The sequence below is a fragment of the Zeus faber genome (genome assembly GCF_960531495.2).
Source record: "Zeus faber genome assembly, chromosome: 17".
Lineage (NCBI taxonomy): Eukaryota > Metazoa > Chordata > Actinopteri > Zeiformes > Zeidae > Zeus > Zeus faber.
The window spans coordinates 12939533-12958253 of NC_137204.1; the positions used below are offsets into that span (position 1 = coordinate 12939533).

Genomic DNA, 18721 nt, shown 5'->3' on the forward strand with positions numbered 1-18721 from the left:
GCTTTTGTGTTTGTCCTTTTTTTATGAACTCGGTTTTAACGCTCAAACGATATACTGTATGGAGATATATTCAATCCGTAATGATTGTGCCATTTGCTTGTGTCTTGTGTAAAGTAAGGTCTTTGACAGAGTGTGTGAGCGGGGGCAAGATTATGAAGAGGTTGAAAATAAACTGTAAAACGGGACAGATTTTATTTTTTATTTTTTATGTATTCATCCAAAACAGAAGCTTTTGAACTTCGAGCGGCCATTTCCTGTGTGTCTGACTCGCTGCAAATCCAGACATGCTGCACAAACTGCATACCAAAACGCTTTGTGTTTTGTCTATTTTCACCGGTTTTCTTAAGTTGCAGTGCGCTGAGCTCTCAGGGCCACCGTACATATCATAGGCACAGGTAGTCGGTCTATGCAAAGTTGACTGTTAAAAGGATTCATGCAGCTCATATTCAATTCACTCATCCATTCAACAATTCCATTCAGCAAAACTCAGACTCACTCCTTTCTAAAATTGGCTAAAATTTTGGGTAGAATTTGGGTAAATCGGGTAAAAAAAGAAAATTACAACCATTAAAATGCCCAGGGGGGTTTTATGCACATAGAGCTATCCACTCTGAAGGTATCTCTTAGTCTCTTAGTGAATGATGAAAATATGTACTTACTATTTATTTTTTCTATCTATCGGAAAAAGGCCAGGACGGACAGCATGGGGAAGTATTTGAAAAGCACATAGTAATATCCATTTTTTTTATTCTCATCTTTTTTTTTAATCTGGAAACCCTAACCCTAATCTGTAGCTAGTACAGTTATACTAAGTGACTGAATTATGGTTCTAGGTCTTAAATCAATCCAACGGGAACACAAGTTCTTGTTGTATAGTTAGCGGGCCGGGCCATTCGGATATGGTGACGAATAGCATGTTGTTATAATTCAGTATTTGTGTATATAAATCTTTGTGCTACAGTACCTTTGTATACGATCGCTTGTTGGACAACGCACACGCACACACACAGAGGGTATATATTAAGGGCTCCCCAGGAATTTGACAGCTCTGGTGTGTCTATCCTTTGATTGATGAGACCTACTCTAAATGTTTTTCATCCAAAGCAGCAGGAGTTCAAGTGTCTCTTGAATTTCAATAGTGCCGAGAGCATTTGCCGGAGCAGTCCCATCACTCACTCCCTCTCCCAGGGTTTCATCACTCATCGCTGTATGCGGCCAGAGAAGACTGCAGACTGCAGTTTCATAGAAGCCATCCAGTGTCCAGTGTCTCTGGATGTTTTAAATGTAATGAGTGAGTTTATTGGTACATGTTGTTATACAGCACATTGGCTGTTCTTTTGGACTCACTTGAAATGATTCGATTAAAGGGGGCCTATTATGCTCATTTTCAACAGGTTAATATAGATCTCTGAGGTCAAAACATGTCTTTTGAGTTTTTTGAGGAAAATACCACTCCGATTACGCATTCTAGCCATTCTAACATGCCTATATAACCCTCCTGTTCTCGACGGGCATTACAGTGTGTGTGTGTGTGTGTGTGTGTGTGTGTGTGTGTGTGTCGCTTTTAAATGAAAATGCTTCTGCTCCCCACGCCCACTCTGGAAGTTTGTTCCGTTGTCCGCTGCGTGGATCACACGGGCCGCGCGGTACAGCCTGCGGTCAACCTACCGCAAGAAACACACAGCAGAATTATTTTTCCTCGTCTGCGGTTTTGTCACGTACAGGTGCTATTAATTCCTCTTTCTTGTAAAAGATTTGTGCTGGTCTGTGAAGCCAACAGGGCAGGTGCTGTGTTATTTCTCCAGCCGTGGGTGGAGTTACTCAGATGGGGGGGGGTGGGGGGGGCGGTTCTAATTCTAATGAGTCCCAATGTGACATAGGACTGAGGACAGGGTTGTCTTATTTTGCATTTTGTCTTTGTAGGGCCGTCAGAGACCCAAATGTACGGTTTGTGCAGAAGCGCTGAAAAAGTGGATTTTTCCATAATAGGTCCCCTTTAACACAAATGATCAATATCAAAAAGAAAATGTTACATCCGCAGGAAGTGAGGCTCGAGAAAGGTGACCGTCTACAAAGGCCAGCTAACAATAAAAGTACATAAAGCTAAGATATGATAAGATACCACTTTATTAAATTTTCACAAAGTTAACATGGAGCAGCACTGCACTAACTAGCGAGCCCACTATGAGCAAGGGGGAAGATAGAGTAAAGTCAGTGCATATAGCATATAGCCCTATAAGGCTCTGTCATAGCGAGAAAGCTCCATTCATCTATAAATGGGGCCCCTCATAAATAAAGCTGAAATAAAGGTTACGACGCCACTAAAGGCTTTGATAAACATAACTTTGTCAGTTTCAGACCAACTCAAGCTAACCCTCCACCTGCTCGGCAGCTTACGCAAATTACACGCCACATCTGCAATTTCTGTCTCCATTGCAACATCAGTCCACTTCAATCTCTCTATCGGGGCTTCTTTTTTTTTGAACGCGAGGAACGGGGATATTTGGCACACGCGTATTGCATAAAATCGGGATTCTGTTTTTCTGTTTTGTAAGGGAGGAGTAAAGACGGGTGGATCTCGCGGTCACGATTCACGGGTTAATCAATCATCGTAGCCGCCTTAATGACACCCTGCTGCTCCCATAATGTCTTCTGGCAGAGGCAGCCCGCCACTGGCACAGGAACCATGCGGATACACATATGGCGCCTCCAGTGAGTGACAGGACCCCCTTTTGTGTGCGTGGTGCCCCTGCGCGCCAGATGCCATCAAGCGCACACGGCCGCCGCCGGCTACGGGATTGAAAACAGTCAAACTGGAAGCGATATAAGAAAGTGGTTGAGAAAATAAACAGGACAGCGACCGCTTGTGCTTTGTTCGTTTTCGTCCGGTTTTCCTACTCAAAATGAAGGCGAACAATAACGTTGTCGGGGAACAATAGAAGCAGGCATGAGAAAATAAGTATTAACAATCCCATCACTTCCAATGCAACCATAACCCTCACAAACCCTAACCCCTGAAAGTCAACGACAACATAAGGGTGTTCCCCCAATGATTTAAGAGTCAGTACAGGGGAGCAGCCCTAATTTGAAAAGGTTAACTATTCCAACGCTATGGGGTTGAATGAAGCAATTAGGAGAAATTGCCATCGGAGTTCCACCATGTTGAAACACACATGGAAACCTTAAAAAAAACACACGCGTTCCTACCACTTTACCCATATGACCCACAAATCCGAACGGGGGGACTTCTTTGCGTTGGCGTTGTTCCTCAACACAGCCTACCTGCGTTTCCACCCAGGCGCACCGAACCCGAAACGTCACACCGTCAAGGTGGAGATGTGGCAAAGATCACAATAAGAGGTGGCACTATTTGTAGTGCAGCAAGGATTTCAGAGTCAATTTGCACAGGCACAGCTGCAATTTGCCACCCATCTGTCCCCAGTAATGTTGTCATAATGTAATTTATGTGAGATGTCGTCGCCCACAACACCCTCATCCTCCTCTTTGAAAGGCACAGCAGCAGAGAGTCAAGGAGTATTGCTTGAGGTCACCTACTAATGAACGTACATTAATATTTGTGGCCCACTTCAACGCTTTACTGAATTTAAAGAACATTATTGAGGCTGGTTGAGAAGATGAACCTTTTTTTTTGTTTTGTTTAATGCAGTAATTCGTCTTTTCGGTAGTCCTTCACAGAATCTCTTCCTGAAGGACATTAAGGGTCCCATTGCGCGTTACATCTTCTGCCCCAAGAACAGCGTTCTACCCACCAATAAGGTATAACCCTGGATTACTGAGGACGTTAAAGCGCTCCTCAACCGCAGGAAGGCGGCCTCCATGGTAGGAGAGAGGGGAGGCGGTGGAGGGGGAAGTGTGGGCGGCCAAGAACGGCTACAGGGACGGTTTAGGGGACGGACAAGAAGGGCCCGGACCGCGGTACGGCCGTCCTGCAGGGCTGCTGGCTGGATGTGGAGGCAGGGCAACGCCAGGTGCGCCCCAAAGATCTGCGCTGTCACAGGTTGTGTCATGTTGCGTCATGTGGGGAGTTGTGTCATGAGGACAGCACAAAAAGTAATACCTTAGAGGTGGAGTCTGCGACGCGGTCAAACAGTGGCCTCCAGGCCAAAGAGCCCCTCCTGGTAAGGCTTGATATTATCTTAAGATATCACCACCGCGCTTGGTAGACCATCATGTTTCTGGATGCCCTGACACATTTCAATTGGATTTATTACTGTGTCTTGATTTTACAGCAAATTTAATGTTTTTTCGCCTTTTTTTTTTTTAATTGATTGCCTAATAATTTTGCCAGTTTTTGATCCCTTAGCTTTTCTCAGACGGTGTCCATGCGTATCCCGTGGACCTGTCCTGTAAGTTTTGTGTCATTCGTTCTTGAGAAGAGTTTTGAAGATTAAAAAAAATAAATAAATTCTAAATGGCGGGAAAAAAAAACCTTTAGGGGTTGAGAATGTCCAGCCGAGTTATGTACCTATATCAAGTTTCACTCCGCTGGGAGGAAAGTGGCGGCAGCAATGAGCCTTTGACCCTGAATGCGTGTTATAGCGCCCGCTATGGGCCAATCAGTGGAAGTGTTTGTGGCCAGGTAACACATGGCCTGGACTATGCATGTGCCAAATTGGACAAAAAGTTACTGTATGGATGAGGTATTGGACAAAATACAACAGAAAAAAAATAATAATAGGAATTCCAGCAATTACAATAGGTTTCCCTGCTTGGCAGTGTAGCCTTAATGATAATAATAATAATAATAATAATAATAATAATAAATATAGCTGCAGGCACAATCCATTTTAGTCGCATTAGTTACTTATTACATTTTGCAGATTTTCTGTAATCCGGGATCAAATCAGACAGTCACAAATTCACGAATGAACTATAATTCTGACCCGAATTTGTCGTGCCGAACAAATTATTAATTGTCCGGGCATAATAGTTGTGTTTATCCTGTGTATTGTGACATTATCTGTAAACACCCCAACAAAGGTCAATCGTGTTTATTTATAGCTAATACAAGTTGTGGAGGTTGTCGGGGTTCCGTAAAACACTTCTTTTGTATTGACACTAGTTTCGAAATTTCCAATTATGCAATCATAAATGTTAGACCAGTTTAACATATGTAAGTCAAAACCCTCTATTATTAGTAAAATAAAGTGCATTGGGAAATTTGAACTATCAAAGTATCACAATATTTAGAAAGATCCCACCACGTGTAAATAATTGTGTGTTACCCAAAATGCCAATCTTCAGCAATTCCAAAAAGTAGGAATGTCGTCCTCCGTGTGACAACACGCAGTTTTTCTTAGAGGTACGTTGATGGGCATCACCATTTGGAATAAACAGAATTTTTCAAGATCCTTCTTTGAGTCTCATATTTATTAAGCGATGTACACATAATCTCTTGAGCAGATATTTCTCTGTTAAATAGATACACGGAACAGTAGCAACAAAGCCAATTTCGGTTTCTCCTTTTGAAATGTAAGACAATGTAAACTATACAAAAACATGCATCCGCATATTGAGTATCCATGTTTGCATTCCAACATTGTTAAAGCTCTCTGTTGTACCGATTCAGTGTTCTCTGCCAAATTTTTTTTGTCATTTCTGAGCTATTATTAAATTCTATTGATTTTTCTGTATTACTTTGTTTTGCAGTGGTCATTGTCATTGTCTGTTCGTCAGCAAGAAGTATGTTTAGTCATAAATGTTTGAGTACTTGGGTCTCGGAAAATTGAATATACATATTGTTCCCTTTTTCTTGCATGTTGTTGAGTGTCTCCTGCTGTGTTGTTGTACAGAGGATACAATGTCATACGTCTTTGTCCGAATTAGGTGGCATTTCACATGTAATATACCGATCAATAAAAGCTAGAACTTCATTATAGTCATTTTTGTCTACTTTTGGGGCATTTTCGACCCAGAGCAATGAGTGATCCTGTTGAAATTCAACTCTGTAGAAATAATCAATTATTTTACCAATCGGTCGTGCCAGTGACATTATTACGTCTTTAAGGAAACAGTGGAATCGATGATCAAACATTCATACAGCTGTACCCGGATTCCTTTTTAACATTTCACATATTTCGGACCCATTCAGGGCAAACTTGAAACTTGAAACAACCAGATGTCTGTGACGGCCCGGTTCTAACGACACCTCAACCGCGTCATAGCTCCAGCGGTTGTTCTGTTCCGGACACTTTTAGCCCGAAGAATTCCGAGGACAATAATCAAAATCGGTACAGGACGGACCTGGAAGAAGAATAGGTATTCCAGCATTTACAATAGGTTTCTCTGCTTCTAACCGCCTGAAATACAATTAAAAGAATTTGACAGCAAAATCTAAATCCATTGAAAATTGTAAGAAAAATAAAATCCCATCGCTACAATTCAAAATTTAAAATGGATTGTGTTAGAACAAAGCAAAAAAAAAAAAACAACAAAAAAATAAACTATACACTAATTGACCTAAATCAGTTTCATCCATTTTATTATTTCATAAAATTTACTGTGATGTTCTTTGTTCCAATACTTCAGGTCTTTTGACTTTAGGGAAAAGAAAAGGAACTTAACAAGCAGCGTTGTCAAGAACACGCTTCCTAGAATGAACCAGAAGATTTCAGTCATTGACAAATCAAACTTGCTTTAATGGGCTTGAGAGGATCTCTTCATATAAAAACAAATTATTGGTCCACTCTTTAAAATAGTATACAGTCACAAGTCATTTGTTTTGTGAGATTTATTTACCTAAACACCACTATTGACATTAAAAATGAAACTTAAAAGAATAAATACAAAAAAAACAAAGCAAAAAAAACAAAACAACCTTCCATCAACCAAAATGCGGATTTTGCCATATGGAACCTCACAAGAAACGAAGTTAAATTAAACACAAGCATGTCATATTTCATACCAGGAGGTCTTAAGACTTCTCAAATAACTCGGAAGCCTACGCGGTCTGTCTCACGCATGTTCTTCTGAACAACTGGACACGAGACATACGATCGATAGAGCTCTACAAAAAAAAACAACTGGAAGGGCCAAGGAAAGACACAGACCAGAAAGGCAGCGGCGCTGGGCGAACGCTGTAGTCCGTAGAGAGGTTTCCAAGCCCCTCTCCCTTTTAGACAGCGGCATGATGGTGGCGTTCTCGGCAGAGCAAGGGTCCAAACGAACCAACGACCCGGGCCGCATCCACACCGTGGTCATTAGAATACTCGATCAAACTCCGTCTGGCTGGTGGTGGCCGGGTTTCTGTTCTGGTTGGGTTGCTGCTGGGGCATGTGGCCTCTCCGTCTGGGCGGGGCCAAGTATTCAAACATTGAGGTGTTGTGGGTGGAGAGCATGTTTTTCAAGTCAGAGGGCATGGGGTCGGACCAGAAGAAGTCGTGGTTGAGGGCGTCGTCGCTGTCGGTGCGCTGTGCTGGGTCCAGGACCAGGAGCTTGTCGATCAGGTCCAAGGCGTACGGGTCTTTGACATAGGCTTTGAGACGATCCTTCACCTTCCTTTTTTGGCCCTTAGGTAGCTCCATTTTTTGATAGAGCTCATATTTCTTGTCGACCTCCGGCCATACCTGAGAAAATAAATAAATAGGGTGTTAATAGGATGTATTCAGGGAAAAAATAAACTAAAAAAAAAAAAAGCTTTAGCACATTGCTTACCTCGGCGGTGATGGAACCACAAAGTTGGCTTATAAGAGTAAGCTGGTGCTGCTCTGTGTTGCCCTGCATTATGGGGCTCCTGGTCCACATCTCAGCCATGATGCACCCTGCACCCCACAGGTCAATTGGTGGCCCATAGTCTCTCTCACCTGCCAAAAGAAAAGCACCTCGTCTTGGTATACATAGAACTTTTACTGATATCGACGAAAGAGGCATCGCATAACAGTCAACAGCCAAATGAGGGGGGAAAATAATGAAGGTAGTCAATGTTGGTATTAAAGTGGTCTTTCCTCCAAAGTACTAAAAATATGTATTGTGCAAAAAGGGGTTACCTTTAATTAGTGAAAGACTGCTTAAAGGTTTAGTAAAAGTGCATCATTAATTGAGACCCTACATTCGGTTTTATTGCTAAATTCACCGTTTGCTGGAGCTATCTTCATTGCTGCGCCACGCTTGTTAGATGTGCGACAACCAAATGAAAATAGTCCAACATAAAATGGTTTCTAATCTAAAAGGTGACAGACGCCATAGGGACAACAAAAGGCCTTGATGTTTGGAGTCAGTCTGTGCCTCTGGTTTTTCCAAAAATCACATCCATGACTGAAAAACGAGAGGCTGGTAAGATGGTGCGTTGATATGACATAAGTCGGCCAAGTACATAATCATTTCTTACCAAGAAGCAACTCCGGAGGTCTGTACCACAGTGTGACCACGCGGTTGGTGTAGCGGTTCCCTTGACTGTTTTTAGCCAGGCTAAATGCCCGTGCCAACCCAAAATCAGCCAACTTCAATACGCCGTCCCTGGTGATTAGTACGTTTGCTGCCTTCATATCTCTGTGTAGTATCTGAACAGCAGAAAAAATTATAAGACAATTATCTATTAAGAAATCACACCAGTTCACAAATTCGAAACAAAGTGACTCAATGTCAATGTACCAGGGTAAAATTCCTCCATCTAGACCAGTGGTTTTAAACCAGGATGCCACGCCCCCTAGGGGGTCTGCAGAGGTACTGCGGGAGATCCGCCAATTATTTTTTTTAATGTCAATGTTATTTTTATGAAAATGTATTTTAGACAAAAAAAATTATATTGGTTAAACTCAAATCATTAACAAAAGAAAAGCAGCTTCATTGTTTTTTTAGTTACAATACGCTGCTTGTTATGGTACGTTAAAACCTTTCTGAGTAACGTTCAAAAACCTTGGAATTTTCAGTGACGTACTGTGTCTCACGGACATAACTGGTGCATGGCTGACCTTCAATAAAAAACACACAGTAAATGGTTTGTATTGAGCTTCAGAATCATTTTGATGGTACACTGACTGACCTGCTGGTTTGACTGTGTTTTATTTTAGATCTATTGTTTAAGTTAGTTTATACTCGCATGACACGAATATTTTAAACTGAGGGATGTTCTGCCTTGACTCAGGACAGTGGATTGCGTAATGGAGACAGCGATACCTGGTCCACTGTGTGTCCCGGCCATTCCCGTGTCTCCGAACAAGAAATAATACAAATTTATTTTAGATGTATTTATTTTGAGGAGCACGGCATCCAGAAAGCTGAATAGGTAAATTAAAGCCCCGGTCACTATTTGAAGAAATATGGGTACTGTCAATAAATTACATTTAGTTTGATTCCACCATTTTTTCCATCTTCGTGTAAAGCAAAACCACTGCCACCTTATTTTTGAGTATCCTGCTGACTGTGTTCTAGGACATGTTCTCTGGTGGTTCTAATGTATTTTGTTCTCGCCTGTTTTTAAGTGTATCTGCACTTTCAAACAGCATGTCAATCACTATTTCATATGAGTGAAACTTTTATTCTACGGCGGATTTCACTGTATTTTGTGCCCACTGCTAACGGAACCAAACAAACCGAAATAAGTCTAAATCTGAAATAAAAACACACTGGAACCGCAAGCATCATAATAGGTTAATAAGGCATTATAAATACATTATTATAGGCCAGGATTAAAATGCAACACATTTTACCACAAAAAAAACCCAAAATAACATAAAAAACATCTTCTGTTTCCATCAAGGGATCCTCCAGCTGAAAAAGGTTGTAGATCCCTGATCCAGACATTTAAACGTTCACACTAAGTTATGAGAACAGGCAATATGCAGCTAGAACACTAAAAGCGCAGGAGGAAACCTATACAGTGGTACCTTGAGTTATGTCTGCACTAACATACAAGGTTTCAGAGTTACGAGCCGTTGTTCCGTCGATTAAGTGTATTGATTTGCGAGAAAAAATGTGAGTTATGAGGAGCGAGCTTCAGATACGCAGCTGCTAGTTGCCGTGGCGAGTGAATCCGGCCAGCATCCCGCATCGCACTCGTTCACTTCATGTGGTTACCTGACCGTGGAAGCATCTCTTTTGTGTTTTGTGCTTTTTGTGCCGTTATTTTGCTAATTTTTTTTCCGAACCATGGGTCCTAAGAAAGTAAGTGCTGAGAAGAAGAAGCGGATGATTTCCATTGACTTAAAGCACAAAATCATAGAAAAACATGAGCGAGGTGTGCGTGTGGTGGAATTGGCGAGGCAGTATGAGCGTAGTACTTCTGCGATATGTACCATACTGAAGCAGAAGGAGACGATAAAGGGTATTACTACAGCCATGGGCGTTAAAATAATGTCTAAGCTGCGGACCGCTGTCCATGAAAAGATGGAGAATCTGCTGTTGGTGTGGTTGACGGAGAAGCAGCTCGCAGGAGATAGCGTGACGGACGGTATCATTTGCGAGAAGGCAAAAATGATCAACACTGATTTGCTGTAGCCGACCCCAGGCACTTCAACGGACGAGGCATTGGAAGAGTCGTTTAAAGCCAGTCGGGACTGGTTGGAGAATTAAAAAAAAAGAGGACCGGCATTCACTCCGTCGTCAGGCATGGCAAGGCAGCGAGCTCGGATGTGAAGGCAGCTGAGGATTACCTCAAACCTTTTTCGCCGAGGATAGAAGCCGAAGGATACATCCCCCATCTTCAACTGTGACAAGACAGGGCTCTTCTGGAAGAAGATGCCATGGAGGACTTACATCATTGCAGAGGAGAAGAAGATGCCAGGCCACAAACACATGAAGGATTGGTTAACCCTTGCATTGTGCGTCAATGCGAGTGGCGACTGCAAGATGGAGCCGCTGCTCATATATCATTTGAAAAAACCCAGAGCCTTTAAGTCGCATAAGATCCTAAAAGGAAAAATGCAGGTTATGTGGAGGGCAAACCACAGTTCTTTGTGGAGTGGGTAAACCTGGTCTTTGGTCCTGCCGTTAAGAAGTATCGCCAGGAAAATAACCTACCCCTGCAAGCCCTTCTCGTCCTGGACAATGCACCTCCTCACCCACCGAACCTCGAAGACGACATCCTCGAAGGAGTTCATGTTTATAAAGGTTCTTTACCTTCCACCCAACACCGCCCCTATCCTGCAGCCCATGGACCAGCAGGTGATTTAAAATTTCAAGAATCTCTTCACCAGCACTTGTTCCGCCGCTGCTTTGAGGTGACGGAGAACACAAACCTCACCCTTCGAGGGTTCTGGAAGGACCACTACAACATCGTGATATGCCTCAGAATTATCTATATGGCCTGGCAGGGTGTTACAAGGAGGACCTGGAACTCTGCGTGGAAGCTGCAGCCTGAGGTTGCGTCCGAAAGGGACATCGAAGGATTCGAACCCGAAGCGGCAGTGGTGTCCCTCGGAAAGTCCATGGGCTTGGAGGTGGATGAAGAAGATGTAAACGAGCTCATCGAGGAGCACTCCGAGGAACTGGCGACGGAGGAGTTAAAGGAGCTACAGACGCAGCAGCATATGGAGGTTTTGCAGGACATTGGTACCGTGGAGGGGCAAGATGCGTAGGAGGTTATCTCTACAAGTGAGACGTGGGAGAGACTTTCAGAGTTCATTGAAAGGAAACACCCAGAAAAAGTTGCAATTGGTCGTGCGCCATCGCTATATAATGACGCTTGCCTAACTCATATCCGAAACATTCTGAAAGGCAGGATGAAACAAACCTCCTTGGACAGGTTTTTATTGAAACGCCCTGCAGATGAAAGTGAGGAAGGCGTGGCGAAAAAAAGGCAAACATCAGTGAAGAATATTACGTTTGGTTTTTTTTTAAGTTAAGCAAAAGTGAAAATAAATCAATTGTAGTTGTGTGATCTCCAAGGTAAATACACTCTTTCTGTATTTACTCTTTTATTATGTTTTTATACAATATTTGTTATTTATAAACACATTTTTCTTAAAAAAAACAACAAAAAAAACACGCAACAAAAAAAATTTGAGTCGTTTTTTGGGGGCTGGAACGGATTAATGGCATTTCAATTAATTTCAAGGGGGGAAATTGATTTGCTATACAAGCAGATTGAATTACGAGCTCTCAAGGAACAAATTAAACTCATAACTCAAGGTACCACTGTATATAATATAACATAAGTCGCAGCAGTAGATGAATATCCTGCGCACTGCTTTAGAATGGTGATTCAATTGTTGACCAGAGGTGCTCAGAGGCGTCATACCAGTAGTTCTCACATTTTACCCAGCCCTGGAGTGAGTTACAGAAAAAAGCAGTAATCCATGGAGGGTTAATCAGGCCGTGACTCACCTTGTTCCTGTGGATGTAATAGAGTCCGTTAAGCAGCATCTGCATGACCTTCTTGATCTCTGCCAAGGTAAACTTGACGTTGGCATTGCTGAGAAGCCCTGCCAAGTCGTGCTCACAAAAGTCAAACACCAGGTAGATACTGCCCTTGTATCTGTTGAACAAGGTGGCTGGGGCAGAGAAATGACAGGTATTCATTTAGAATGTTTATTGAATTGCGGCTAGCATCATATCAAAGCGTTCTTTATCTGAAAAACACTTTACTTCAGTTTGATACAGCTAGCATTGCAGCCAAGTACGTTCTGACATTCTAAGTGTTAAATTCACTTGTTTAAGCTATATACAGTATATATGTTGGAGTATGCCATACTCCATAACATAAGTCCATACGCTTGAGTCATGTGTCTCATCAAAAGACACATAATAAATATAATTAGAGCATTTAATTAAATATCTCCAAAGTAATGTGACAAAGCATAAATTATACTACTGTTTGCTCTTGGAGTTTGTATTTTGATTTTACAAAATCACAAAACGGGTTAACTTAATAATAGTTAGAGAATTAATTTAAGGATTTATGCATTTACCACAATTTCAAAGCTATTGCAGCTGTTAGGTTATTTTTCATGGTATTTGATCAAATCACAACATTGTTGACCATTTATTTTAGGTGTTTTTTTATGTTCATACAAGGATTCAAATAAAGAAGTATTCTAATGTACACAGGATTTATTTTTATTCTACTGTGGGTATCAAGAACCTTGACATTTCACTGGTATGTATGCATGCATACTTGTATACAATCAATTCAAATCATTCAACACAATTCCACAGAAGAAAATGGCAAAATTAAGCCTGACCACTGACCAACACACACAATGAAAACACAAAAATATAATGCAAACTTGACACCAACCTTTGGTCCGACAGATCTCAATCAGATTTACAACATTCTCATGTTTTAGCAGCTGTAAGATCTTGATCTCTCTCAGTGCTGTAATTGGAAACTGCAATGTAGGCCACAGAAGCAACAACTTAAGTAAAATACAGGCTGAAAACAAACAAATAATACAATACAAAGTTGATTGGATAAGGAACTAACATACTACTTACAAGTTAAAATTATATGCTGCATATGGAACAGATAATTATAATGATGTTGATTCTATGTAGACCCACAAACTGCACCATTTTCAACTCAATACTATTTTTCACAAGAATCTTCATGTTTAATCTTGTTTAGTGAAATGCCCAATCCACAAAGTATTGTGACAACACTAGTAGGGGCCATCAGCCGCTCATTTGAATTACGCCGAAATTCATGGAGACACGACCTTCTGCCCCAAGTTACAATGCTTTGAGCAAACTTGAATTAATCGTATGCCTGATTAGATGGATTCAACTTGCTGCGATTTCTAGGGCTTTCCTGAAAGTCGACAAGTCGAATCACGAGTCTGAAACCCGTCAGTCGACTGAGATTAAAGTCGAGCGGTCTTTTTTTTTTTTTTGTCAGGTCAGTGTGCATAACAATAACAGGCTAAAACAGATATAAGCTTACAAAATGCACAGGGATAACATTTCAATGAGGAATCATAAATAAGGGGAATCATATCCTATCTTGCCTATAGGAAGAGCCGAGCTGGCCCGGCCCGCTTCCACCCCCGCCGGCGAATAGTCGAATATTGGCAGTGAAACAGCTGAATTTGATTCGACTGACGAAATTCTGTGTCGGGTACAGCGCTAGTGATTCACAAATGGAAAGCTATATTTCATCCTTTGCAATCCGCTGGGGGTAAGCAATTATGTTGATTAATCATCTGAAAAGGACACGGTTAGATCCCATGAGTCGCTAAACTGAAATTTTCCTGCGATTGCTGCCTGCGATTCACGGGAGCTGGAAACCAGGCCATGGGGTTGTCACTTTAGAAGACTTTTTTTTAAAGATCAATACAAAACAAGAAACAAAATGTTTTACCCCTTCTTTCTCATTTTCCATCAAAACCTTCTTCAGGGCAACCTTTTTCCCAGTCTGTCTGTGCTTTGCTTTAAACACTTCCCTGTTCAAGAAAAGAAAAAGGATCAAGAGAACCATTACAAAAAGTGTGGGGTTTAATACAGTGCACATGTATACCAGTCATTCAACTAAAAAGGGTATTCTATATGTTGATGTTTTCCTAGTTCCTAAAATTTGGCTCATAAGATAAAACCAACAAAAGTCTGTTACGCAATTGCATGCAATTATGCAAAACCTTCAGCAAACCCAGAGGAAGCCAGCTAGTTAGTGGTGTTTGTAGTTGCTTAGTAATTGCTAAAAATAAAACACAGCTAACCAGATTTTTCTCCACAGTTTACCTAAAGATACCGTTCTTCAAATAAGTTCAAGGGTCAAGTTGTTTTACTGTTTACAGAGATAAAGAGCCTGATAATCAACAATATTGTGTTGGTTATAAGTTTCTTGGTGTGAACAGGGCTTCAATCAAGCAGATTCAGGGATAAGTTTTGTAGATTCGGTTAGACAGCTGTTATAATCTGTGGAAAATATGACCTCCATTGACCTCAAACCCAAATTGTAATTGAGATACTGGAATCTGACTGGTGTACACCAGTGTATATTTTGGCAGATATTTTAGATTTACTCTTAGTCTTTCGACAAAAATTTGTTTGTCACATTTTAGTCATTTTTATCATTTATAGTTTTAGTCGACGAAAAGCCATTAAATCTTAATAAACTTTAAGTCAGTACTTTCACTCAAAATGTTTTCTCTCTTTACACTAATCCAATCAGGCTAATACACTGTCTCTATGGCTGGGATTCTGGGATCTGCTCACAGAACACAAATGGCTTGGAGGAGCCCACGATTGTTGTTTTCTGGGAGAAACCTCACTGCGCCGCCTCGCGTTACCAGGGCGGTTCCACGATATAATTGAGAGCTTCTGCCACCCTCTTCTCATAATCCATGACAACACGGTCATGATGTTTTCACAGAGAAGTGAAATTTCTAGCTTCTGGCATTTGTTTGTGGTCGTTTCTTTGGCGATGTTTATGGAGGTGACGTCAATTCTTGCCACCATTAGTCGTTTGAGTTTCCACATTCTGACATGACGTCACACAGAATATCTAAGGATATCTTGATCTGCATGTGTGCATCAAAGGAACCGTAAGATCGCCCTCCGTGCTGTATTTCGGAGTTACACAATAGGCGAGTCACTCAAAAACTGTTTTGAAAATAAGGTGAGAGAAAAAAAAACTTGAACATACGCACAATTAGGGTAAAATATCATGCATTTTGGATGTCTGATAGCCCACCACTAACATTTTAGTCCCGTCACCAAAACATACATTTTGTCGTAGTTTTTATTATCAAAGATCTATATTTAGCTTGCCAATGTTTCGTCTTAGTCATGGAAAAAAGGTCGCTGATCCACATTTGTTGTCATAGTTTTCGGTAACGACATTAACACTGGTGTACACCAAGTAGCAATGCAAGCTTAGTACTTAGCGTAGCTACCTGGAATTAGATGTCGGTTCCAAGTAATAGAAACCAATATCTGTAACTAAATTCACCATTTCGACAAATTGGTTAGTCTGTGATTTTGGGGAGCAATGGGCCGACTTAAAACATATACGGTGGTATTTCACCCATCTTGTTTATCTAAATTGGAAATACATTGCATATCATCATCTGGCCGGCTGAGGATGACCTCTCTATGTATATATCTGTGTGTGTGTGTGGAGGGAGATGTACCTACTTTGCATATTTGTTTAAAAAAGCATTTTATCAAGAAGGAAAATCTGTCGCAAAACCATTGAGCTTGTAGTACAGGGTGTGAGAAAACAAACCACAAATTTGAATTTTGCATTCACACAGCATGTGCGATTTGATATTTGGATGAATATACTTGCAACATACTTGCAACTATGAGTGCGATTCATCTGCAACTACTTGACCAAGTTTGTTGATATTGAAGTTTCCAGTGCTGTGGTGCACTTGCTTTTACTAATATCGAACTCAATGTTTAGGTTCTCTCCGCCTTTAATGTGAAGCGCCACAACACAACCGACTTTTTGGCAACCACTACACATGCTGTGCTGAAAGCTGTTGTGTTGTTGTTGTTGTTGTTAACGTTAGGACGTCAAGACGTTTATATTTAGATCAGACAAGTATTTAAGGAGTCCGGAAAAAAAATAGTGTAACGACAAAACCCACAATCTGACTTTCTACGACGCCATGTCTGGCGGAGATGCAGCTAAATGGTGTTTACAAGCAGGTTGGTGTTTTGTCTTTGTTCGTCGCAACATGTAAGGAGCCCGGTGGCATGACGGAACGAGACTGAACAGACGTGCTGCCGCTTACCCAAACGTGCCTTGGCCGATTTTCGCCATTTTTTCATATTTGGAGAATTCGTCACAGAAAGGGAATTCCACGCCGTCGTAGTATTTCGACATGATGGCGGCCTCCCGGTCGGGCCTGGAGGGAAGACCCGTTTAAAACACTCAACACAAACACGAGAAAGTCCTCGACGCCACGCGTGGCAATAGCAAACGAACACAGTGAAACCATTAACAGTCCAAATACAAATGTATTCATACTTCTCAGCCCCGACCGCATTGCTGGTTTTTTCTCGCTGCATCTTCGGAAGTTTTCGGACCCACGGAGCTGCGGGACGACACTTCCGCTTCCTTGCGTTCACGGCCAATCGCAAAACCGTATAAAACACGCACAGCGCCACCTGCCGCACCGGGGTATAAACACGCACACAGCCTGCTCCACCGGGGTGTAAACACACACACACAGCGCCACCTCCTCCACCGGGGTGTAATCACACACACAGCGCCACCTGCTCCACCGGGGTATAATCTCACACACACAGCGCCACCTCCTCCACCGGGGTATAATCACACACACAGCGCCACCTGCTCCACCGGGGTGTGAACCCTCATATTAACCAGGCGGAGCCACGTGGGTACGAAACGGAGTAGAACGAGCTGTTTGACTCGATTTCAGAATCGGTTCTCGACGAGTCACACACATTTTCAGATTCTCCGTTAATTTGATCGACTCGTTATCATTTTCTGATTCGAGTCGGGACTAGAATTCTCGCAGGAACCATTTCATTCTGACCAAATTATTTATTTGGGGTATTTTGCTGGGATGCAAAGTTGGCCACATTCAATATGGAAGTATTCCAAACGCCTCGAGTGGAGATGCAATAGAGGAGGCCGCAGTTTCAGGACCGCGTTTCTAGGACCCTCCCCTCCCGTGACCCTGCCTCTGTGGACCCCCCCTTGGGTCTAATCCTAACCACCCCCCCAACTCTGACCATAATCCCCCACCCCCCGTGCCTAAAGCTTACCCCCCCCCCCCACCCCGATCCTAACCCACCCCCCTGACCCTAATCCTAACCACCTCCCCAACCCTACCAGCCCCCCCCCCCCGTGCCTAAACCTACTGGACTAATTGGATTGATTTAACCATCAGTAATTATTTACTCACTCACTCTTGTGACTCCTGCAATAAACGAAGGGTTTGTCCCCTCTCTGTGGAACCGTCAGCCCCTAACCACCTGATCAGCTGAGTCTGTCGAATGTTTCAAATCTCGCCTGAAAACCCACTTTTTAATATTGGCTTTTTTTATTTTTTATAATTTACCTCTTTACAGTAGTATGTTTTAGTATTTGTGTGATCATGTATGTTTGTGTATCTGTATCAATGCTGCTTGTACTTTTTGTCGTTTGTTCAAGCACTTTTGGATGTTCCTGTTCGAAAAGGCGCTATGTAAATAAAGTTTTACTTATTTACTTATTTACTCTCGACTCCTGAGAAACTGGCCTTCGTTCTGCCTGGCGACACTCTCTCCTAAGCTGCCTAACAACCGCTCCGTTTCTCCAGGGGGCTTTTTGTTTTTCTATGTTTTTAGTTTTAACAGGTACATTGTTATCAATGATATTTTGTATTTTGGAGTTGAAGTTATTCACAGGATCCTCAGTTGATGATGTCATGAACGAGAGTAACTCATTTACAGTTCTTTTCAGGTTTCGATGGTATTATTATTAATGATAAATTTTTTAATTGTTTGGGTACCCCTCGGTTGTACAGGAAAAGGCGACACATCAAAAAATATGCAACAGTGATCTGAAATAGCAACATCCATGACACAGCGTTCAGTGATATTAAGATCTTTTTGAAATTACTTAGTCTGGAGTATGCCCCTTATTGTGGGTGGGTCCAGAATCATGCTGAGTGAGGTCAAATGCCTCCAATAGGCTAATGAAGTGTTAAGCATCTCGGTCTGTTTGTTAACATGAATATTAAAATCACCAGAGATCATTTACAATCATAATCAGTGGAGACCTTGGACAGTAGCTCAGAGAATTCATCAAAAAGCCACATTTAGATTTTGGTGGCCAATAGATAGTAATGATTAAAATCGGAGCGCTGCA

At 41.9% G+C, this 18721-nt stretch overlaps 1 protein-coding gene across 1 annotated transcript; it reads right to left on the minus strand.

Moving 5' to 3' along the window:
- Positions 1-5416: 5416 nt before the first annotated feature.
- On the minus strand, positions 5417-16957 carry cdk9 (cyclin-dependent kinase 9 (CDC2-related kinase)). Its single transcript, XM_080018199.1, has 8 exons — positions 16871-16957; positions 16635-16748; positions 14255-14336; positions 13196-13286; positions 12283-12449; positions 8348-8519; positions 7675-7823; positions 5417-7586 (listed from the first exon to the last, which is right to left on the minus strand). Exons 1-8 carry the CDS (start codon positions 16909-16911, stop codon positions 7221-7223), a joined length of 1182 nt encoding a protein of 393 aa, XP_079874325.1. The 5' UTR covers positions 16912-16957; the 3' UTR covers positions 5417-7220.
- Between the last annotated feature and the right edge of the window lie 1764 nt (positions 16958-18721).